The 23,287-nt window shown below is 47.2% G+C and overlaps 1 protein-coding gene across 3 annotated transcripts in view; it reads left to right on the top strand.

The window, feature by feature from the left end:
* snx25 (sorting nexin 25) overlaps nucleotides 1-22,640 on the top strand; it is a 51,896-nt gene extending 29,256 nt beyond the window's left edge. For 2 of the 3 annotated variants that reach the window (XM_088639613.1, XM_088639632.1), the window contains exons 6-19: nucleotides 436-506; nucleotides 5,934-6,124; nucleotides 8,752-8,883; nucleotides 9,504-9,779; nucleotides 10,600-10,764; nucleotides 11,402-11,533; nucleotides 12,231-12,371; nucleotides 12,666-12,779; nucleotides 13,296-13,460; nucleotides 14,376-14,493; nucleotides 16,743-16,809; nucleotides 19,049-19,230; nucleotides 20,546-20,646; nucleotides 22,159-22,640. In XM_088639613.1, the coding sequence (XP_088495739.1) occupies nucleotides 436-506; nucleotides 5,934-6,124; nucleotides 8,752-8,883; nucleotides 9,504-9,779; nucleotides 10,600-10,764; nucleotides 11,402-11,533; nucleotides 12,231-12,371; nucleotides 12,666-12,779; nucleotides 13,296-13,460; nucleotides 14,376-14,493; nucleotides 16,743-16,809; nucleotides 19,049-19,230; nucleotides 20,546-20,646; nucleotides 22,159-22,239 (1,936 nt within the window). In that variant the 3' untranslated portion in view covers nucleotides 22,240-22,640. The remainder of the gene's footprint in view (nucleotides 1-435; nucleotides 507-5,933; nucleotides 6,125-8,751; nucleotides 8,884-9,503; nucleotides 9,780-10,599; nucleotides 10,765-11,401; nucleotides 11,534-12,230; nucleotides 12,372-12,665; nucleotides 12,780-13,295; nucleotides 13,461-14,375; nucleotides 14,494-16,742; nucleotides 16,810-19,048; nucleotides 19,231-20,545; nucleotides 20,647-22,158) is intronic. The other variant, XM_088639622.1, reaches the window with a different exon arrangement.
* Nucleotides 22,641-23,287: the final 647 nt, after the last annotated feature.

The following is a 23,287-nucleotide window of genomic DNA, read 5'->3' as shown; positions in this document are numbered from 1 at the left end:
GTCATTTTGCTGTGTAAAATAAGACCACTGGTCAGTTGTGTTCTCAGCAGTAACAGGTGGATGCAGAACATTCAGTACATAAGAAAGGTGATCAAGAAAAAGTCTTTGGTACTTCCAGCTCGTTTGGTTGATTAATTCCAGAATCGCAGCCAAGCCTTTCTTGAATGGGTTTAACTACTACAGTGTGACTGTGAGTAGATATCTAGTTGAATGTATTTGAACAGAATCTGTTCTCAGTCTTGTGCATTTTCCCCTTAGATTCCGTTCATGTCCAGTGGTTCATGTTTCACGCTGATTTTCTGGTTTGACTTTGAGGAGCTTGGATAGACGAATCGGGGCGCTTCTGAGACTTTTCTGTTCAAGACTGAAGACTTTTAGGGTGAAAGATGTTTGTTTGTTTTTCCGAACGGGTGACACGGGTCTTTGTTTCGGCAGGTACCAGATTGTGGTTGAAATCATTCAGGCAACTACGATCAGCAGCCTTCCACAGCTGAAAAAACAGAAAGGTAAGACCTGATTCCTGCAGAAGTCTGTCATTGTCTGCTATCATGAGGCCGGCTGGGACTTAAATGCCATTATTGACCTCCGCCTGTCAGAGTTCTCCATAGTGCTCAGATCCACTCTGAAGCCCTTAAAAATACTGGCAGGCATTCTGCGAAATGTAAATGGAAGCTTCTGAAAGAGAAAGTTCCAACTCTATTTTGAATTCATTTGGAGAGGAAAATCATTCTTAGTTTCCACTCCTGATCCTAGACTTAACATTTAATTTGGGTTGTTTTTGTTATTAATAATACCCAGACATCAGCTCATCACTCATCTTATAATTTGCTGTCAAAAAGCTGTTCCCTTCCAATTTTTGAAAATTGTGAAGAATCAGAATTGGTCAGGCAATGGTCTGCATGGCTTTGTCTAGGCTACTGTATATAAAGCTAAAAAGAACTGCTGAGGGTCTCAGATGGAGAATTTGAGGTTTTTCTCTTATGTTCTGGAGGGTGAGGCTGCAGTAACAGGAGGGAGCTGAGGTGTTAGAAAAATATTTCCTCTGTCCTGTTCCAAGTTTTTCCCTTGTTAATTCATACGTTTAATGTAAGTACGTGTTTGTTTCCATGCGTGATGACACTCACTCTCAAATTAATTGTGGTCGAGATGTTAAGTTATTTACCTGGGCATTTTGGCTTTTGAAACCTTGAAGAACTCAGTTTCTTGTACCTGTACCTTTAAAGGTGTCAGGACAGGTGTTAAACCAATTAACGTTTTATTGACGTGACCTGAGATGTTTCCTTTATCCACACACGCTGGGAACCCGACTGTTAGTATCGCATTGAATGGTGCCTGCTGCGTTCCTGTGCTACAGGCCCTCTGTTCCTCTCTGGACCTGGGGTCTTGATCTCTGTGTACTGTAGCTGCGTTGAGTAGAGAGTGGAAAGAGATTGAGCATGGGGCTTCTGCTCTATTCCTGTTGTCGCTGCTGTAGTGGCTTAGAAAACTGACAGTTTTAAAAACCGGACGAAAGGGTTTCTCTAAAATCGGCTTTTCTTGGCAGCATTTTTTGATTGTGGATGCTACCACAACAGCAAAAAGAGACTTAGTTAAAATATTTGTGAACATCTTTCTTCCATTCTCGGTACACCGTACGTCGAAGGGTGCCGGTCTGTGATTGAGTGGGTCTCACCATGTTGCCATCACACGCACACTGGAGCACCTCCTCGTGAGAAAGCCATCAGTTTATGCCATTAGCACCCTGCGGTCCATGTGGGTCCTCATGCCCCATTATAGTGACGGGGACACTACACTGTAAACAGGCGCCGTCCTTCGGATGAGACGTAAAACCAAGGTCCTGACTCTCTGTGGTCATTAAAAATCCCAGGGTGTTTCTCGAAAAGAGTAGGGGTGTAACCCCGGCGTCCTGGCCAAATTTCCCATTGGCCCTTCCCAATCATGGCCTCCTAATAATCCCCATCTATGAATTGGCTTCATTACTCTGCTCTCCTCCCCACTGAGAGCTGGTGTGTGGTGAGCGTTCTGGCGCACTATGGCTGCCGTCGCATCATCCAGGTGGGGCTGCACACTGGTGGTGGTGGAGGGGATCCCCATTACCTGTAAAGTGCTTTGAGTGGAGTGTCCAGAAAAGCGCTATATAAGTGTAAGCAATTATTATTATTATTATTATTATTATTATTATTATTATTATTATAATCACAGGAGTTTTGAGGGTTTTTAAATTAAAAGTTTTACTGTGGTTTGACAGTGGGTTGACCTTGATTTCACTGCATTTTACAACCTTGGACACAAGCCCAAGCCATTGCAATGTTCTGATTATGCTGTTGTGCATTTACCACGTTCGTAAGGGCGGCTGCTATTAAAAACATGTACATGACGAATGTTAAATAGCAGTCATGAAATTATGCTTTGATAGGGATTCCCTCTACAAAAAAGGAAGACAACTCACGTATTGCATAGTGTAAGACGGAGCACCTCCAAAATCTACCCTGGTAACGTACAGGCACACAAAACTGATGGTTCCTGTTTTCAGGTGGCAGTGCAATTTCTATGTAGTTGTGGTAGCCATTCAGAACAAAATTAATGGAAAATGGCCTTTTACTGATGTCTCTGAAGACCAGCTGTGCTTGTAGGAGCTGATGTTGCTGGGGATGGAAGTCTTCAGACAAGCAGTGCCTGTAAGCGAGCAGAGTGGATTTCATCACTGGAGTCTCAGCAGATAATACGGTGGTCAATACGAATCCTCCGGTGCTCTCCGTCAACACGTTTTTGACAGCAGGTGATGGATAGCACCGCGGCCCTTGTGTGATTGTAAACCTCAAAAGGTTACCTGTGCTGAATGCCCCGGCTTATTGAATGAGTGATGAATCATTTTCGTTTTCATTACAAACTGTGTGACTTAGGCATTTATCGATGTGACTTTTCGTGCTGCATCTACTGTAATGCCACATCTAAAAAAGAAATCTATAAATCAGATCGGCGTGACGCGTTCCATTAAAGTAAGCCCCTCGGGGATATTGGCGTCCGGTCTGCTCCGGCTCCGCTTCTGGCACTTTGCGATCGTTTGTTCTTGTCCAGGCAGAGCTAAAGGACAGTTACAATGTCTGAGTCTCCCACCATCACTAATTGTGTGCGGAGACGAGTACTTCTCAGCTGTCTTCTGTCGAGGAGTTTGACCCGCTCCTGGTCTCTTCAGTCTGTCGTGTGGCACAGTCTGAGGTTTCATGAGATCGGAAGAGCTGATCGCCGAACGCTGAAGAGATACAGCATCGTTTCGTTATTTTCAGACATTTGCATTTATCAATTTGGCAGAGAGGGTGCGGTTAACGGTAATGTCATAAAGCAACAGCAATAAAATCACAGAAAACTGTAGACACAGAGTTATTTAAGTGCTGGGATGTTGTATGGTGCTCAGGAAAAGGAAGTCGATCATGGGCCAGAGGATTTTAAGTAGGTTCAGAAGAGATGTTCTGAAGAGTTTTCGGTTTCTTCCGGACGATCGCGAGTGAGCCTGCGGTAGGTGGGTCATTTCACCACCGGGGGGCAGCACAGAGTACATTCAGAATTGGGACTTACATTGGCCTGGGCAGAGGACCCTGATCTCCCTGCCCAAGCAGGAGCTGTGGTCTTGCAGGTGAGATCACAGTACAGTTGTAGGGTGGTAAATTGACCTGATTAGAGCAACTCTTTCTGGTGGCTGATCTTAAATACAGGGTCAGAAGCAGATCCTGATTCAGTCAGATTTTATGCCTAGTGGGGCAGTTGTACTCAACGGGGGGGATATGTCATCAGGGATCAAGTGCAAAAAAACACTACATTCTGTCAAAGGAATGGCTTTGAATCTTACAGGCCAGGAGCACTGGATCAGGATTGCTCACTGCAGGTGGTATTGCAAGCCAAACGACAAATCTGTGCGCAGCCTGAGTCTGACAGCAGTTTGTCCGAAATAAATATGAGAAAGAAGTATAAAAGTATAATAATAATGAAAGTAGGATGTAGATGGAGCAGCTCAGGGAGCTAAGGGTTGACCAGGAAATGCACTGACTGTTTAGTGGCTGTGGCTGCCCTTTCCCTGCTGGGAAAGGTCATTGTCACTGAGTCTGAGAACGAGATTAATTCACTCTTCCTCCGACGTGTCGTAACTGTGAAATTAGCGGTGTGTTCAGCTGCTTCCTGTCTTCCTTTGTTTTAATTTGTAGCCCTTTAGCCTGATAGAAGGGCCACGGACTCCTGCGCAGTCCTAACATTTAGACAGTGGGGTGGGGAAATGAACATTTCTCACAGGGCTCACGTTCTGTCTCTCATGAATATGTGTGCTAGCATCTGCTTCGTAATGGGCAAACTGTTCCTCCATCCGTCTATCACTGGAGAGCTCTGTGGAGAGAGCAGCTGGGAGAAGGGTCTGTGTGAACCAGGGTCATCCATCGTTTCTCTACAAGCCACGCATCCCCGTTCCTCCTCGACGACTGCGTCCTGTGTGTTTGTGTTGGACGTGCCAATAAATCAGATCTAGAAACCTTTTCCTGTTTTCTGCGCCACCCACTTAACTTGCATTTAATGAATTTTTCCGATTTGAAAGATTTTTCATCTGTATAATTAATCTTTCATAAGTTTAAATCCCAAAAAGTGCAGCGATTTGGAAAAATGTGGATTGTGAAGAACGGAACGGGTGAAATGAGGCAAGTTTTGTGAAATGAGCACAACACTGATTTCATCTCCCATTATGTTTATCCCTGGTGGATATAGTCTGAAGCTCTTTGATCTCGAGGACCTGGGAATTAACGTAGCAGATGGGAAATGATGGGAAACAGCTGCAGAGCATGACAGGCAGTGTGTGCCACGAATGACGCGTCTCTGAAGTAAAGATGGAGATTCCAAAACAAACGTAGCTTTGCCAGTCTGGGTAGTGAATATCTTAAAACCACAGAATGAACCCAAAATGAGGGCAGGTGGAAAGGTGACACGTGCATTAGGCGAGTTCCTCTTATAATAATAATAATTGCTTACACTTATATAGCGCTTTTCTGGACACTCCACTCAAAGCGCTTTACAGGTAATGGGGATCCCCTCCACCACCACCAATGTGCAGCCCCACCTGGATGATGCGACGGCAGCCATAGTGCGCCAGAACGCTCCCCACACACCAGCTCTCAGTGGGGAGGAGAGCAGAGTAATGAAGCCAATTCATAGAGGGGATTATTAGGAGGCCATAATTGGTAAGGGCCAATGGGAAATTTGGCCAGGACGCCAGGGTTAGACCCCTACTCTTTTCGAGAAACACCCTGGGATTTTTAATGACCACAGAGAGTCAGGACCTCGGTTTTATGTCTCATCCGAAGGGCGGCGCCTGTTTACAGTATAGTGTCCCCGTCACTATACTGGGGCATTAGGACCCACATGGACCGCAGGGTGAGCGCCCCCTGCTGGCCCCACTAGCACCTCTTCCAGCAGCAACCTTAGTTTTTCCCAGGAGATCTCCCATCCAGGTACTGGCCAGGCTCTGGGCTCCAGTGTGAGCTCTTAACAACCTCACGGTCCTTGCGGCGGGCGTGTGACAGGGCATGCACGACGGGCCCAGCAGAAGGACCTGGGCCGGGGCTCTCCAGCCAGCGGTGGTGCTTGTTCAGGGCGCTGGTGGAGCTCTGTGGCCTGGATGCTGCGGGTTCGAGCTGAGCCCCATTGGCAGGGTGGGGCTGTTATTCAGCCTGGGTCTCGTCGCCTCTGGGAGAAATGGCCACTTGGCTTGCCGGTTCCCAGGGCGGGCGACACGCCGGGTCCTCATCCAGGCAGGGACCGGGAGTCACAGCTGTAAAAAATAAAAGAACAGCTAAGGATGTCTAGGCCCAGTGGGCAAGGGGAGGATATAAGCTATCAGTGATTTCCAGGAAGAAGGGACGGCGAAAGTCCAGCCTGTCGTTCCTGTGTCCTTGCAGACAGCAAAGGCAAGGAGACGGCGGCGATGAAGGCGGACCTGCTGAGGGCCCGGAACATGAAGAGGTACATCAACCAGCTGACCGTGGCCAAGAAGCAGTGTGAGAAGAGGATTCGGCTGCTGGGAGGCCCAGCTTACGACCAGCCGGACGACGGAGCCTCGGATGAAAACGAGGAGCCCCAGAGCCAGAGGGTAAGACGGGTCTCCTGAAACCAGACAGTCCTGACTGAAGGAAGCAGGTGGCACCGGCAGTAAGTCTTCAGCTGCTTCACAACTCTGTAGACACCCGCTGGCACGTGCAGGTACCAGCCTGCAAACACACCCGCGTCCAGCTGTCATTCACTCAGTGGCCTGTACATGTTTGATTTTCTTACCTGCGGCACCATCTGCAGGGGCTCCAAAGCCGAGGTCCCGCTTGTACTAATCGCAAGAACTGTTTGTACAGGTGGAATGAAGGGATTGGCATTCGCGGTCGTTTTTAGATCGATTAAATCCAATAAACTCCCTTTCGTGGAGCGGCGTTCCGTGTGGAAAATAACCTTCGATTTCGCTGAAACTAAGAAGAACCATTAGTGTAGAAACTGTCAGTCTGAAACTTTGTGGAGCCAAAAATGTCCATTTGCGGTGTCAGAGAATACTGTATGTATGATGCATCACTCTGGTTGCGAGTTTCTGTCATAATGGATATTTTTAGTTTTGTTCATTAGACGCCCAGCAAATTGTCAGTTTTGTCTGCAGAGCAGTGGAGATGTCATCACTGTGACAGATGGGTGAAGTACAGAGGCACATTCGGGGAGGGATGAGAATCCTGTATTCAATGGCGTTCAGCGAGTCAGTGTTTGTCACCACACATTCCTTCCCATTTCAGGGTCTCATCACCAGGGGTTTGTCAAAAAGAAATCAGGAAGGAGGCTGAATAATGAGCACGAGCACCGCGCGTGTCTTCCTCCTTACATCGAGTGGCATAGGTCTGTAATTGCGTCAACCCAGACCCGCAGGCACCACCTGCTGTAGTTTACCACTCCGGTGCTCTGCCTGGTTCGACTCCTCAAGCCCGAAAGGACTGTAACGCGGACCTTCGTGCTGCCTCTGTCCGAACAGCCCTTCGTTCCGCCAGCCGCTGAGCCTGTTGGGTTTCTCCTGCGCGCTGCCTCTCCGAGACGGGGCACTGGGATTCGGCATTAAACCCCACCATCGTTGACGCGCAAAACTGCAGCCCTGCCGCTCGGCGTCTTGTGAGTCACGGTGAGGTCACTCCAGTGAGGGGATCTGCCACAGAGCGTGGCAGCGCTGAGTCATCTGATGGCTGAGTGATCAGTTCATCCCACAGATTTATTTGCCCGTTAAATCTGTAGGGACCACCCCAGCGGGAGCAGTCATACGGCATGGTCTTTGCTCTGGAGGGTGATGGGTGGAGCACCTCAAGTAACTTTGAATTTGAACCGATGGGAGACCAGGGTCCCATCTACCAGGGTAATGCTGCTCCGCGCTGTCGCCTCCTGTGTCAGTAAATGGGCAAATGACCTGCTGGACGGGGCCAAGAACACTTCCTGTCAGTTTGCAGCAGTGCTGGAGTCTTGTGACAGATGAGCAACAAATGAACCAGCACCAGCGACACTCTCTACACTCCTTGCGCATAATCAACAATCATGGCAGCAAAAAAATTGTGCAAACCATGCAATTTTTTAAAAGTATTTCGTAAAAAGCGGGGGCTAACAAGGAGTTCAGAAAAAGGAAATAGGTTGTAGCATTTGTACAGTTAAATACTGCGGTTTCTCCTTATGTCATGGTAATCTGTAAAAATATAAATTGTCTCTAAAATGTTTCATTTTTTTCTTGCAAACCCTTACTCAGCGTTAAACTGAGCTTACCTCATGCTTTGATCTAGAATAGAAAACAATTATGATTTGCCAGCGTTTTTTATACCTCGGATGTGAAGCATAAATCCTTTAAAATTATCTACGAGGGAAAAGTCTAAGTGTGCAGCTCTGTAAATGAACAAGTGAAAATGTGCCCCTGAACCTGAGAAGCCACACCAGTCCTACTTCAATGGCTCTCAGCCTTGCGTTCATCAAGCAAAAGAAAAGCCGAGTAAAAATGAACACCTAATGTACAATGCACATAATTGTGGCGTCCTTGTAAGTTCTCTTCATTTCCCTCCTGGCTGGTATCCGTTTCAGCCACTGCCCGAGCCTCGCTGGCGGCTCGATGAAAATTATAATTTCAAATCCGACACCGACCGCGCAACAGGGGCGGTAAATCAGTGCAGTGTGTTTGCAGAAAACTCAGCTCAAGGAAAATTGGTTTTTGGAATGTTAATGATCCATTTTCATAAACCTTATTGTCAGGAAAGGAATCCCACTGTGTAGGTCTTGATATTAAGTCATAATACACCCAGTGTGCACCTTAGAACATAATTTGATCACACGTATTGAGGTGGAATGGGATGTTGAATCCCGTTCTATGTTTAAAGAATGGTTTGTAATATCTCAGTGGGCTCTGTCTTAGCGATGGTTTCCACAGTAGTTCTCATGAGGGCTACGTCCTGATTTAACCATGATGAGATCAGTAGCACAACCCAAACCCCACTGGTAAAAGCTTGCTGGACTAAACTTTCTTTTTCTTCGAATGGAAAATTGCAATAAGGGTCATACGTCTGATCGGGGAGGGGTATGACATCTGCTAATGCCTGTTTTCATAGTTTTTCCACACCTGCCAGATTAAAAAAGCGGTGACTGAAACTGTAGTTCCTGGCTCTACTGTTGAAACCACTCTGTGCAGTGCATGTTCCTCTGACGCGGAGCGGTCTGTTTCGCCAGATCCTTCAGTTCGAGGAGATCATGTCCAGCGCCAAGTACCGCGAGCATTTCCGCATTTACATGGAGAGGGTGGACAAGAGGGCCCTCGTTAGCTTCTGGGAGTCCGTGGAGTACCTGAAGAACGCTAACAAGGTAACGCCACCTGGTGTCCGTCACTGCCCCAATGCGAGCAGCAGGCAGGTCGGGAGTCTCGGGCTGCGAGGAGCTGCCCGTTGTGCCTTGGGGGAGACTAAGACAGGCCAGTGGCACCTTCAGGTTGATAAGGATTGTACAAACCTAGCAGTCCTCATGACCGAAGGAGCCTGCTTTCAGACAGAAGCAGTGACGTGTAATGACAAGACCCACAGGGCTCGGGAGCCACAGAGAACACACGCTCTCCGGAGGACCAGCCCTTACCCCCTCTAGAACGTCTCATGTGGTTTCTTTGTGCTCAAGGAGCTGCAGAAGATGTCCCGTTAAAAGTGGGACGAGCGGTTCAAGAATCGGGTGACTCACAAGGCAGCACAGACCCCGTCCAGCCATTGTCTAACTGCTTTATCCCTTATACAGGGTCACGGGGGAGACCCTGGCAGGCAACAGGCTCATGGCAGGGTACGCCCTGGGTGGGACGCTGGTCCACTGTGACGCAGACACAGACACACACACCAGGGCCAGCACTGCATATACAATAAACCTGTTGAACTTTATGGCCATATGTAACCGGCACATGTACTGACAACTTTTTTTTTTTTTTTTACACCACCGCTCCACAGAACGAAATCCCTCAGTTGGTGGGCGAGATCTACCAGAACTTCTTTGTGGAAAGCAGGGAGATCCCCGTGGAAAAGGCCCTGTACAAAGAGATCCAGCAGACGCTGATAGGGAACAAGGGCACGGAGGTCTTCGGCAAGGTCCAGGGCGACGTCTACGAGACCATGAAGGAGCGGTTCTACCCCTCGTTCCTGGTCAGCGACGTGTACGACAGGCTGATGAGGAAGGAGGAGGAGCGCAGCAGCTCCCAGTCCAGCAGCGAGGACAAGGACGAGGCGGTGAGGAGGCCTGTCTCCGACAACAAACCCCAACCCCCCGGAACCACAGGACCTCTGCCGCCTGAACCTCCTTCCTTGTCTTGGAAAGGGGGGTTTTCCCACAACCCTTATCACAGCTTCAGGCCCATGTCAGGACCGATCTAATGAATGGTCCTCCTGACTGGAAGGAGCCTCAAAGAAAGACAGACAAGGGTACAGCACTGTTCATGGGACATGTGAGCTCCCAGTCGGTTTTCCAGCGCTAGTCGCTAGTTTTAGAGTTCAATCAGTGATTGGAGTGGGGCAGTAATTGTTCGTGCTGGGTTGTGTTCTGTGAGTTGTGAGTTGTGTTCTTGCAGGGGGCTGTGTCCCCCTAGCAGCAGATACAGTATCTCGAGTCTCACGGGCTGTACTGTCAGGCTCTGGTCAATCTGCAGCATGGATGCTGTATTGCTTTTTCCTCACACGTGCCTTTGAAAATGAGGGAATGCTTCTGGTTTCCGATATGTGCTAGTGACACCGAAATAATTATTGTCTGTGATGTAAACTAGGAGCCGATTCATTTTTAGACAGAAGCAATACTAATTTCTAAAAGATGTTACGCAATTTCCGCCAAAAAGACCCCAAAAAAAAGGTTTTCTTGCAGGAGCAGGGGTAATTTATTTAATTAGGCAAATGTCCCTGGGTCGGGTCCAGGTAGTTAATAAGATGAACAAGGTGACTGAAAACAAGTTAAAGCACGAAGCTGCTGAGGTTGTCCCTTAATTGTCTAACCAATTAAGATGAAGTTTGTGCCCCTGGCACGTCTTGCCCTTTGTCAGGCTGGTTTCTGCTCTTCCAGAGCCAGGCTTGTGAAAGCAGTGAGGGGGCTCTGGATGACGGCAGCACTGGGATCAATGAGCAAGCCACCTACACTGCCAGCAAGCTCAGCCAGCTGCACGAGAAGCTGGAGTACAAGAGGCAGGCTCTGGGCTCCATTCTGAACGCGCCCAAACCCGACAGGAAGGTATCTGGATTAACTCCTCTCCCCCCCCCAGGCAGGGCTCAGCGTTGAGCTTTCTGTGCAGCCCGTGTGTTCACAGCTTTGTGCATCAATGACTTTGGAGGTTCTGAGATGAGTGGCCCAGGGGAGATCTGTGTTGTGTCATTTTCTTTTCTTGTGTGCTCCGACGGCAGTCACGTTCTGTAATGTCCCCTGCCTTCTGCCTCATTGATATTCCCCCCGCAGGGCAACAGTGCTCTCTTGATTTGAGGGACGTAACTGTCAGTTTCTGCAGCACAGTACCCGTGTCCTTCCAATTATAGAAATGTCACCCAGCACTGAGCCGTAAGAGGTCATTGATCTTCTGTGTTCTGTCATTTCCACAAAGCACGGCCTTTACAAAAAAGCACTTATTAACATTAGACGTCTGTCTGCTCCAGACCGGTGACGACAGTAGCATCCCAGTAAGATCATTCCACAGCCGAAACGTTGTGTTCCTTTCCTCTGCCTTTTGGGATGGAATTATCCTGGACCTGTTCCATCCCAGTAATGCGTTCTGTTGTCCCTCCGCCCGGATTCCTTGCGGAAAAGGCCGGCGAGGCGGCCTTCACCTGCCTGTTTTCCAGAGGAGGGTCCCAAGCCCTGTCCCCTCTCTTGACAGATCGTGTCCAGGCTGAAGGAGGAGATCGGCACCATGGAGAGGGAGCACAGCAGCCTGCAGCTCCACCTGAAGCGCACCGACTGGTGGTGTGAGAACCTGGGCATGTGGCGAGCGCTCATCCACAGCGGAGAGGTAGCGGGCCGCGGGGGGCGTGTCGGAGCGCTGCTGCCTGCCTCTGCTTCTCGAGCCGCTGTTCCGCTGTGGGCCACGTGCCTCAGTGGTCAATCTCACAATTCCCCCCCCCCCCGACCCTGCGAAAGGCATGTAGGCTTTCCTGTTTCTTCTGGAGGGCAAAGAGAGGTTTCCGCTCGTCGGTTCTGCTTCTGCCTCTCTGCTGTTGGGACTGACGTGAGCCTTCTAGCGCCTTAACTGTGGACATGAATGAATGGCAATAACCTGCTGCTGAGATCACTGAAGCTTTGTGGAGGGGTTTAATCACACAGGGAATTGATGAGCAGCTGTACTGCATGGGCAGAGTGAACTGCAGAGATGAAGTTGAAATAATAATAATGAAATCCACTGCTGGTGGCAATCATAATGTCTGTGTTCCACAATGCAGATCGTGAATTTCATTTCGATTTTTGAAAGAATGCAAGTCCTGCAAAAGATACTTCGCGGTTATTTCTGGTTGCCCAGTATCCTGAAAAAACGACTCCTTTTCCACACCTTGGACGAAGTGGGCTGGGGGAAAAGAACAGTACCTGTTGTTTTAGCGAAGGGAATTTCGGTTGACTGATTTTTGTTTTTTAAGCGAAAACGCGAGATCAGGGAGATTGGGCTTTTGCCATTCCGAAGGGTAAAACTGGGCTGTGGCTTCTCCTTCCCGCAGGCCACGGAGGAGAACGGGGAGCAGATGCCCGTGTACTCGGTCTCCGTGCACTTGCTCGAAGCCGGGGACTCGGAGAAGAACAGGTGGACAGTTTGTAGGAGACTGAGCGAATTCCAGATGTTGCACAGGAAGCTCAGTGAGGTAATTTTTTTTAATTGCTCCCCACTAATGTACGACGCCCACAAGCATCTGTTAACAGTTCCTTCCGAGTGTTTTCGCGGGCGGCGATGTGCAGTCGTTCGGAAGGGGGGGGAGGTCCAGGAAAAGCGTTCATAACGCAGCCCACTGTGTGGCTGTGTTGTCGTAGAAACGGAGCGAGCGGGGATGCATCTCTCCTGATACGTTCGGGGGAAAACTGGTCCTGAAACCCGAAGAAAAGATGGGAAGCGAGGTCCGAGTCTTGCAGTTCAATATTCTCGCCGCTGTTTTTTCCAGTGTTTCCCATCGTTGAAAAAAGTACAGCTGCCTTCTGTCAGCAAGCTGCCGTTTAAATCCGTAGACCAAAAATTCCTGGAGAAATCCAAAAACCAGCTGAATACCTTCTTACAGGTGAGACATGCTCTTACTGTGAAATTAATGCATACCTCTGTTCAAGCCCTTTTCTGTCTGTAATCACAGTGTGTTATATTTGTTTCCTATTTAGACTTGGGAAGGATGAATTCACAATAGTGAAGTGAAATAATTTCCCTCTGAAAACAGTTGACCTCGTCAAGCAATTAACAGATGAATTTTAAATCCCAAATTTCTGTGTGTGATTTAACTCCACTGTGCTCGTGTCAAAAAATAATAGGAACCTTTGTAAATGTGCTGTTTTGGATGTTAGTGAGGTAGGAGTTGTCCTTCATCGACATGAAGGAGATTTTCTTCTTCAGTGCGGCATACAGCGTCATAAATTGTTTCAGCAGTGAGAAACCACTGCTCGTTCCCTGTGAAGTCTGCTGGCTCGACAGGCTCGTTAGGTACCTCAGATGAAATGAGGCTCAAGTTAGATTCCGGCGTGTTTGGAAGGCGGAGTGTGTTCTCCGGTGACATAGCTGTCGCCCCCTCTGTCTCGCTCTTGAACAGAAAACGCTGACGGATGAGCGATTGTGTCAGAGCGAGGCCCTGTACGCCTTCCTGAGCCCCTCCCCCGAGCACCTGAAGGCCGTCGACAGTCAGGGCAAGAAGCCCTCCTTCTCCCTGGCCTCCTTCCTGGAGCGGCTGCCTGGGGACTTCTTCTCTCACCAGGAGGTCAGTGAGGGCCGGCCCGGCGACCAGCTGCGGGGCTTTTACCACACGTGTTCTCGGGGCGAGAAAAGAACCTTTACAGTACGTACAGGCTGGCAACAAAACCCATCCGCCCGCAACGCCCAGCACTTTGCAACTTGGGGAGATTGGCGGTCCTGTCAAGTAGGCATCAAGTAGGTTTCTTTTTCTCTTTGGGTTCCTTGCAAGGATGGGCCATAATTGAAGCACAATCCTGGAGTCTTTTTTTTTCCCTATAATGTGCAAACCCGTAGAGAGTCCCAGACGCTCTAACTAATCAATCATGAGTTGACCAGTTAAGGTCCAAAAAGCCATAGCTTCAACCTTGAGCAGTGACTCAGATTCAAAGGATTCAATGAAGGATCAAGTATCCTTCACCCTCCAGTATCCTCCAGGCTACAGTTTAAGCTCTGTGCCTCGATTAATTATTCCAGTATTAGCTAGTGTGTGTATAGCAGGCAGAAGGAAACTGATTCTCTCAGATTGTTCTCTTACGTATATCAGTACCCCCAAGAGATAAAACGAGGTGTGGCTTGGTTAGGTCTCATCGGTGCGTTGCAACCTTGATGAAGCCCCTGTTGCCATTGCAGCCTAGTTTTAGGGCTCCAGCCCCTCTTAAACCTGCAAAGAGGTTTGTTCTCTTTCACTTTCACTTTTAACCGTTTAAGGGCGTTATCTGCTGCTTAAACAGAGCAAAGGCCTTCATGTGAGCGTTGCGTCGGCAGCATGACTCTGATCGTGGCCTCCGCGTGCCGGGATTCTTCCGGACAGACGCCGAACTGACACACGCCGACAGTAGCGCAGAACACAGTGGGAAACCCTCTGCTCCTGTAAGCGGCGCTGCAGTGTGCGGGGGGAGGAGTCGACCTGCCTTCTGTAACGGGGGCCTCTCTCCATCAGGAGGAAGCTGAGGAGGACAGCGACCTTTCGGACTACGGGGAGGAGATGGACGGGAAGAAGGATTCTCTCGCGGAGCCGTGCTTCATGCTGATTGGAGAAATCTTCGAGCTCCGGGGCAGTAAGTCACTGTGGCCCCTGGGGTTCCCATGAAGGGACTGGGGATGGGGCTGGGGCTGAACTGCTTTATAAAAAAACACCCTGGAGGAATTGCTGGTAAACATCCAGGGCTGTGATGCCACTTCTGGCGACTCATTTGCCTCTTTGTGTTAGAATCTGAGAAACACCATCCTTTTAATTGAATAGTGCGATTGTTAGGTTAGATTTCCCGGAGGTCATGTCACAGACACTTGGCAGGAGCTTGCTGTTCCTGTCAAGTCACGGAGTTTCTTTTTGAATTTCCTTTTGAGATTGTACAACTGGCTCATCTCACTCAGAGATATTTGCCTCCACCTCCCCCCATCAAATGAAGAGATTAAATACTTCTTGGACTAGTAAGAGCTGGATTGATGCAGCATTTTCTTTATGTTTTGATGACACTATCTCTACTTAACTGGAATGTCAGATTCTGTGCACTTTGAAGTATATCATATTTCGGCTGTAGGTGAATGTAGATGAAATTGATCAACATTGCCAGACAGCTGTAGAATAGTATCCTTTTAATCTGATGACTATTCCCCGGGCTGTCTGCTACAAGCAGATTGCATTTTCCCTGGTTCCAATTATATTCTATTTGAGCTGTGCTGGTGTTTTATACAGAAAGGAGTTTTTTAAAAAGAAAATATTGAACCGAATCGTTAATGTCTGTTAAACAATGACAGCAGACATTTTCAGGAAAGACAGTTCTTGGTTCTGTAGGTGCCAATACAGTAAATAGCCTAGGACACAGCTTCAATTCAATTCAATTCAATTCAACTTTATTGTCATTAAACTTACACAGGTGCATAGTATAATGAAAAGTGTTTCTCATTAGTCACTCAGGTGCAGTATATAAATAGGACAGAAGATAAGACAATAGACAGTAACACAATAGCAATAATAGTAACATGTAATAACATAACATAAATAACATGTAATCAAGTAAAAAGTAATTCAGAGGTGAGCTTGGGGTTTAATACAATTTTAGTGCTACAACTGTGTGACATGCCATTAAATTAACTTGGTGTTCAGGGGTGGGAACATTTCTCTTCTCATTTGGCCTCCTGTATCTCTGAATTTAATCTTCTTCTCTCCCTGCACCTGATACTCCCTGTGGCTTGGCGTGGAGCAGTGTCCATTGTAGTCTCTGCATTTGGACTCTGGTGCTTATATACAGTAGCTTATATACTGTAATACAAATACACCCTGATTATGTAGGGGTATTAATATTCAGTGTAGCTTCTGTTGTGAGTTTAATGCAGGAACTCGGTGTGCCTTGTTGTTATTACAGGCCAAAGGGAGGGATCAGCCCATTCAGGAAAAAGAACGCAGCAGTTCGCTTTTCATGGTCATTTGGCTCCTCTGGCCTGCTTTTATAGCTAACTGATCCAGGGATCTCATCCAGCTGTGTCTTGGCTTCAACAGCAAGGCTGGGTGGCTTATTCTGTACCCCCAGAGCCCTCTGGATAAAGACCTGCCTCCCGCTCTCTGTGGTCCTCAATAGCTGTGTTTGTTGTCAGCGCACTGAATTACTAAAGAGCTTTCGGCACTTGTCCGTCGCAGGCGATGGGAATGTCCTTTCGAAATAACAGTTTTATCAGATGCTTCCCTCAAGTGGACAAGGTACAGCTGAGGCTTGTGGCAGTTTTCGCAGTCCTTTCGTACACGGTGAACGCACTCCTTGTGAAATCCCTTGAGGCCTCTCCACAGTTTCGCTGTTGAATAACTCGTACATTTGCATGTGTGTCTGCTCTGCTTCTCAGTGCACCCGAGATATATATACCCGAGTGCACAGTACTCAGCATTCAGATATCTTGTGAGCATTCTTTACCATCTATATTAGTTTTCAGCTGCTGACATAAGAGCCCCATGTCTAGTCATTCAGATGATATCACTTTGATTTACTTCGTATTAGATATGCCAGTGTTGGTTTGCCATACCTCAGTACTGTTAGGTCTAGCTCATATTTTATTTTAATGGACACCGTCCTTTAGCAGAGCTCATACTAGATGCGAAAAATAATTTGTCTTGTCACCTGGTGTTTATTGGTGTCTGTATAACAAGCAAATGGAAATTTTACTGGACAATTTAGAGGATCCACTGCTTAGCTTTTAAACTTTGTTGTTCTGCTGTGTGCAAAAGTGTTTTTTTATGAGCATTCATATTATATCACATGAATGTTTTGAAAACATTTTTCTTTTTTTTTTGTCTTTTGGCATCTTTCTACTGTAGTGTTTAAGTGGGTGAGGAAGACACTAATTGCACTAGTTCAAGTCACATTTGGACGAACCATTAACAAGTAAGTGCTGCTTATTCTTCCCAGATGAGCTACTCATTAGGGTTATGCAGATGTAGCACAAAAGATGAAAATGTCCAAGTAACATTCACTAACAAGCGCTGTAAATTTGGAACCATAATAGTTACTCCAGCCACCTTAGAGTAAGGGGCATGCTGGACTGAACTATTGTGTAACAGTAGAGAACCATAACTTCTGTAAGGAAAGGTAAGAAAAGGATGGTCCACTTGAAGACTTACAGTGGCTATCAAAGTATTCAGCCCCCCCCCCACATGTTTTCACATTTTACTGTGTTACAATAGAATTATAATGTATTTATTTGGGATTTTTTCTTTTGATCAACGGGCAGGGGCAAAAACTTACAGTTAAAAATGTGATGTTTCCATTCTGAAACACAATAAAATGTCAAAAAGTCCAAGGGGGGGTGAAGGCTTTACAGAGTTAGCTGGACAGCCTTGAGTCGGCCAAGGAGTCCTGGTGTCAGGAGCTCCTGCAGAGCGCCAGGCTCTTGTGAGTTTTCAGGGACATTGAGAAGAGCTGCCGAGACTCAGTCAGGTGCAAGAATGTCTGCTAATTGCACCTAAAAATAGGTGCTCATTGCAAGCTGGAGGTGGATGTTTGAGGCAGTTGGTAAGGTGGAAAATTGGCCACAGAATGGAAGAAGAATCGTTTCCCAGACTGTGAAAAATTCTGCTTGTTCCTTCACTGGGACTCTTCATCCGGCATCTGTCCCCCAAGCTGGAAAATGCATAGCTGTTAAGAGGGGGAAAAAAAAACAATTGGTCTCTCTTTTCCAGGAAAAGGCTGCTTGCACTTAACACGCTGCAATTACAGTACCTCTTGTTCCATGATGACTATTAGCTGAAATTAGCTGTTGGCACTTTGTGACTTCAGCATTTCTGTTTTTCTCCCAGTAATGGCTGCAGATTAAATGATGTAATCACAGAGAGTGGATGATGTCCATGTTCCTGCTGCTATTGATCGGGGTCATAAACAGCACCTACATCTCTCCTACGAGTAACTGATTTTCACTTTACAATGTGAAGTGCTTTCCTTAACAGGACACTCCCCTACTCTGTTCCATTAGCAAGAATGAATCCTTTTCAGTTGCATCAGCTGAAGCTGACCTACAGTATCCTGCCAAAAGACTCCTTGATCATGACCATCAGAGGAGTGACTGACTGACTGGGAGAATCTGATATTGACAATGGGTCCTTCCATTAGTGTAGAAGAGGGTTCTCAGCACTGTGATGCCTTAAAATGACTGCTTACTGCACATCAACACCAAATTGAATTGTCTTCTCATCATGCAGCTTGACAGAAGCCTTACATTTGATTTTTTGTGATTACTGGGAGGAGGGGAAGATTCGCCAGTTCGCAAGCACTTGAAAGAGTTTGAACACTTGCAAGATCGCTAATGTAATATTTCAAAGACGGGAAGGGCCCCAGTATTTCTAGTATTCCCACCAAATCCACTCAACACACGGCAGCTTTCTAAACTCCGGCACATGTGTGTGCTGGCGTGGTCCCGCACATACGGGGCGAGTTACTTAGGGCAGGGGCTCGTTCAGACGGCTGTATCTTGTAAATCGTGTAGGTGCAGCAGCAGCACAGCTCTGTCCCCATACAGAAGGGAGAACACAATACAGCTCCCCACCCACAGTGACGTGCTTTCCCATGTGTCCCCTCGCTGCCAGGGTGATCGCCCACGATTCCAGCTCTGTAGACAGGTGTATTGAGGCAGTTGGCAAGATGGACAGCTGGCCACAGAGTGGAACAAGAAACGTTTCCCAGTCTGTGAAGCATTCTGCTTGTTCCTTCACTGGGACTCTTCATCCGTCATCTGTCTCCTAAGCTGGGAAATGCATAGCTGTTAAGAGGGGGGAAAAAAAACAATTGCATGTACAGTACAGTGTACGGTATATACTGTATCAGACACTGCCAAACACAGTGTGTGATGTTCTCAGTACTTTCCTGAACTGTACGAGTGTCCCATAGGCCAACGATATTGACTCCTGATCTTGGAATACGCTCCATCCTAGACTTTTAATGGCACTGCTTTGAATGCATTGTTCACTTAATAAGTGTACATTCTAACGTCTCGTTTCCATGTCTTCACTCATGAAGTGTTATCAATTGTCAATAAAGCCCAGCGGGCTGTGACCAGACCAGGAGTTTAATAGCCCTGCCCCTAGACACAGCTTCTGCTGCAAGAGATCTGACTGAGGGTTTTCCCCTGCAGGCAGATCCGCGACACGGTGAACTGGATCTTCAGCGAGCAGATGCTGGTTTATTACATCAACGTTTTCCGGGACACCTTCTGGCCAAACGGGAAGCTTGCGCCTCCAACGGCGCCCAGGACAGAATCGCAGCGACAGGAAACGAAGGAAAGAGCGCAGCAGAAGCTGCTGGACAATATCCCAGGTAGCTTCTCACTTCGCAGGGCGCCTGTGTGAGAGACGGGGAGCCCAGTTTTTCATTCAGTCCACTCTGCGGTACTGGCTGGTGTTGCTTAATTCCCCCGCTGTCTCTGGGTTAATTATAACCGATTTGCTTCCAATAAGAGACATTCACACTGGCCACAAAGCAAGGGAATTTAATACGTGCTTTCCAGCAGTAGATTCAGTTTTTAATTGTTTTCTACTCCATTAAGATTAAGTTGATGTGTTTTGTAATCATTGAACTTCATCGGTCTGGGTCAGTGAATTCTACAGATATACACGACCCCTTAAAGAGAAGTCAAGAGCAACCAAGCTCTGCGACTGAAAGCCATGTGAACCTTTTGATAGCAAATTGCTTCCAGAGAGATTTGTCAATTTTGAAAACAAAAAAATCAGAAATCAAACATCTAAACTGTATAAACTGTACAGTATTGATAATAATGACAGAAACAGGTAAACTCTGAATATATTGCAAATTATTTTTAGCATACTGTACATCAAATGTCTTAGCCAGCAGCCATATCACTCTGCAACTCACAACTGGCAACCCACTGAAGCTCAGCAGGTGTGAGCCTGGTCAGTACCTGGATGGGAGACCTCCTGGGAAAAACTAAGGTGGCTGCTGGAAGAGGTGTTAGTGGAGCCAGAAGGGGGCGCTCACCCTGTGGTCCACGTGGGTCCTAATGCCCCAATATAGTGATGGAGACACTATACTGTAAACAGGCGCCATCCTCCTGACTCCCTGTGGTCATTAAAAATCCCAGGGCGCTTCTCGAAAAGAGTAGGGGTGTAACCCCAGTGTCATGGCCAGATTTCCCATTGGCCCTTCCCAATCATGGCCTCCTTATAATCCCCCTCTATGAATTGGCTTCATTACTCTGCTCTCCTCCCCACTGAGAGCTGGTGTGTGGTGAGCGTTCTGGCGCACTATGGCTGTCGTCGCATCATCCAGGTGGGGCTGCACACTGGTGGTGGAGGGGATCCCCATTACCTGTAAAGTGCTTTGAGTGGAGTGTCCAGAAAAGCGCTCTATAAGTGTAAGCAATTATTATTATTAACTAAGTTCTGTTTTACCGAAAGCATTCTGATTAGTCACGTGTCATTTTTCCTTTGTTTCCAAAGTGAATTCCCATGCTTGTAGATCAGTGAGGAAAAGTCTCTTGCATTTTCCAGGTGATCTCTGCAAAGGTGGTGACATCTGCCCTGTAACTTAGGAGTCTTGAGTTTGAACAGCCGATGCAGGAACTGGCAGAGCGCTTTGTACTGAGAGTCTGTGTGTGCTTGACGTCCCTCTTTAGATGCACTACAGAACCTCGTTGGACAGCAGAATGCCCGATATGGAATCGTCAAGATATTTAATGCACTTCAGGAAAGAGACGCCAACAAGCATCTGCTTTACGTAAGTGTCAGTTAACGGAGTTTATACGCGTTTCTGAAGGTGTCTTCATTTCTTTTTCTTGAAAAGTAAGAGTAAGCTCTCTGGGAGGGTCTTCTGTTGAGGAAGGAATTCAAGGGTGCGCGGTATGTGCCGCGCGCATTTTATTAGCAGTCTGATGTGGAAATTCAGACCGCGGGTCTGCAACTGAACCAGAAGCTACAGGTGAGCCCAGGAAAGATCTCCGAGATGTAAGGCTTGGGATGGCAAGTACAGACCAAAAGAGAAGCACAAGAAAACAGATCGGAGTATATCTATTGGAGCAAAGCAACCAAAAGAGCAGGTGTCACGCCCTCTGCAGCCAGAGGGCGCTCCTTCTCTGTCCTGTCCCTAGTTTCCAGTCTGCTCTCCTTCCTGTCCCTCTCTTTCCCTTGGGCTATATATTTCCGGGTCTTGCACTCTGTCCTTGCTCAGCATTGACGTTCGGATGTCCTGAGACCCGCCTAGCACCAGGGCACCCCACGTCCGCTCCCTGAGGGCATAGGTTTCTGTACGGCATTCCTGAACTCTTTGCACTAATGAGCCCGGGCCTTTTTCCCGTCTCGCCTCTACGCATATGGGTCTTTTTCCGCTCTCCTGCTCCCCACGGTTAGTCCCTCTGGATGTCCGTGACAGCAGGGGGTTAGACCCCAGGCAGGAGGACAGCTCGTCGGTGGAGCTGAATCTTCCCAGCACAGCAAGGTGAAGTCCCAGGGGGCCTCTGTCCCGCAGTGGATTCCTAAAGGACAGAGACGAACACGTTACAACTGGACTCATCCAGGACATCTCAGGCGCTTCATCTCTTGGCCTCTTAGGGCTCTTTTATCTGTGGTCTGTTTTGCAAGAGAAGACTTTCTGCGCGCATTTTCATCGCTGCCTTGGGTAATCGAAACCGCCTGTCCACATCCTGCCCTTTCTTGAATTGAGCGTTCCCTCTCGCCCGTGCGGGCTGGGCCCTGCTGCTTCTTTTACCCCTCTGCTTACTTCACGTTTGAAAACTTAACGTAGATCTTCCGACGCACGCCCTTCGGGACTGGTTGACTTTCCATCGGCAGTCTGGTGTTGGGAATGCAGTTCTTGCACCTAAACTGCGCTTGCTTGCTTAAAAGAGATTTGTAGGAAGTCTAATAGGGAAGCGGAGTACGGGACTGAAAAAAACGACTTCAACGATGTCTCACTCTTGAGAGGGAGCAAAGTGGGAAATTATATTAGTCATGCCAGCTCTAGATCTTAATCTCTACTAGGCTTTATAAAAATTAAATGTAATCTCCCAGATTTATTATATGAAGTCTGAATACCAGGTGGCATTAGTTCCTTCAGTTAACACAGGCTGCACTTTGCACTTGATCGCCTGGATCTGCTCCGTTCCCTTGGATGATTAATAATGTCCACCTTTCCCATCCAGTGGTCACAAACGGGACTGCTTCTCAAATTCTGAGCAGTCAGCGGCGCTGCAGCTACTGTAGCAATAAAAGTGCTGTCGCCTCTGTTTTTCAGGTTCTCTTGGAAACTTTGCTTCTAGAACTCTGTCCTGAACTGGAAGTCAAGGGAGATGAGCTCCGATTGAGTCAGGTCTGACAAAAAAGCACACACAAGGAAAATTGAAGTGAAGGAATATGTCTGTCTGCTCATGTAGACATGAACTGTAATATCCTCTTGTTACAGAGGAGAGCGTTGGTGAATATGTTGGTGGATTTTTTTTTTGTTTTAATACCACTATCCAAACTGACCTGATGGTGTAGCACTCAAATCTTCTTTTTTGTTTTCAAGTCTCCTTATTTCTGTTTGTTAAAAAGGTTGATTGTTTAACTGCCAATTTATTTTGGAGAGATCCAGGGATTTTTTGGAGACCTGAGAGGGTCTTGTATATTGTTAATAGTTGTGAAATGATGAATGTTGTACCCATGTAAAAAAAAAAAACAGTACTTTGAACATTCCTGTCCTCTGTTGTGTCTATTAAAGAGCTTTACTGTGCAATACTTCATGTAAAGTCATTGTGACTATTTTATTGTTGACCAGAAATAGATTTTATTTTTAACAAAGATAGCGTAGAGCATTTATAAGCAATAAATTGCAAAAATCTAATGCTATCCTCTTTATGCTTATTTGTTAACGTTTGTGCAATAGGAATTCTCATAGCCAGATAAGCACCATATGTGTGTATACTTCCATTTGCTGTTAACATTACTATGTAAGATTTGTCTTACATTGGATTTTAAATTTCAAACGGGATTTATTCCAAAGACATGAAATATTCAAGAGCCTCAGCTCAAGAGTAGCAATTCCTAACAACTGGTCTTTTCAAACTTTTTTTTTAAAAAAAGAATAAATTACTTGACTTTATTTTTAATTTTCCCGGAGGTGTGAGACACAAAGCGGTTGGTTCTGTGGTTAAACCCCCCGGTCTGCCTTGTAGATGAAGAGATTTTGGAAAAGGATATGTCGCTAGACTTGTGAAGAAAGGTGAAACAAAGGGGTGCAGCTCCTGCCCTGATGTTGTGGTACGCGAGGGCCGTGTTCAGTGTGGGGGCGGGGCCCTGGACGAAGTCACAGCTGGACCGCCTTCGCCTGGTGATGAACAGCTGCACAGGCAGTACAGAACCGCGAGCAGGGCTACACCACACCG

The sequence above is a fragment of the Lepisosteus platostomus genome, chromosome 1, assembly GCF_059453375.1.
Source record: "Lepisosteus platostomus isolate fLepPlt1 chromosome 1, fLepPlt1.hap1, whole genome shotgun sequence".
NCBI lineage: Eukaryota > Metazoa > Chordata > Actinopteri > Semionotiformes > Lepisosteidae > Lepisosteus > Lepisosteus platostomus.
This window is presented reverse-complemented; position numbering and strand designations above follow the sequence as displayed.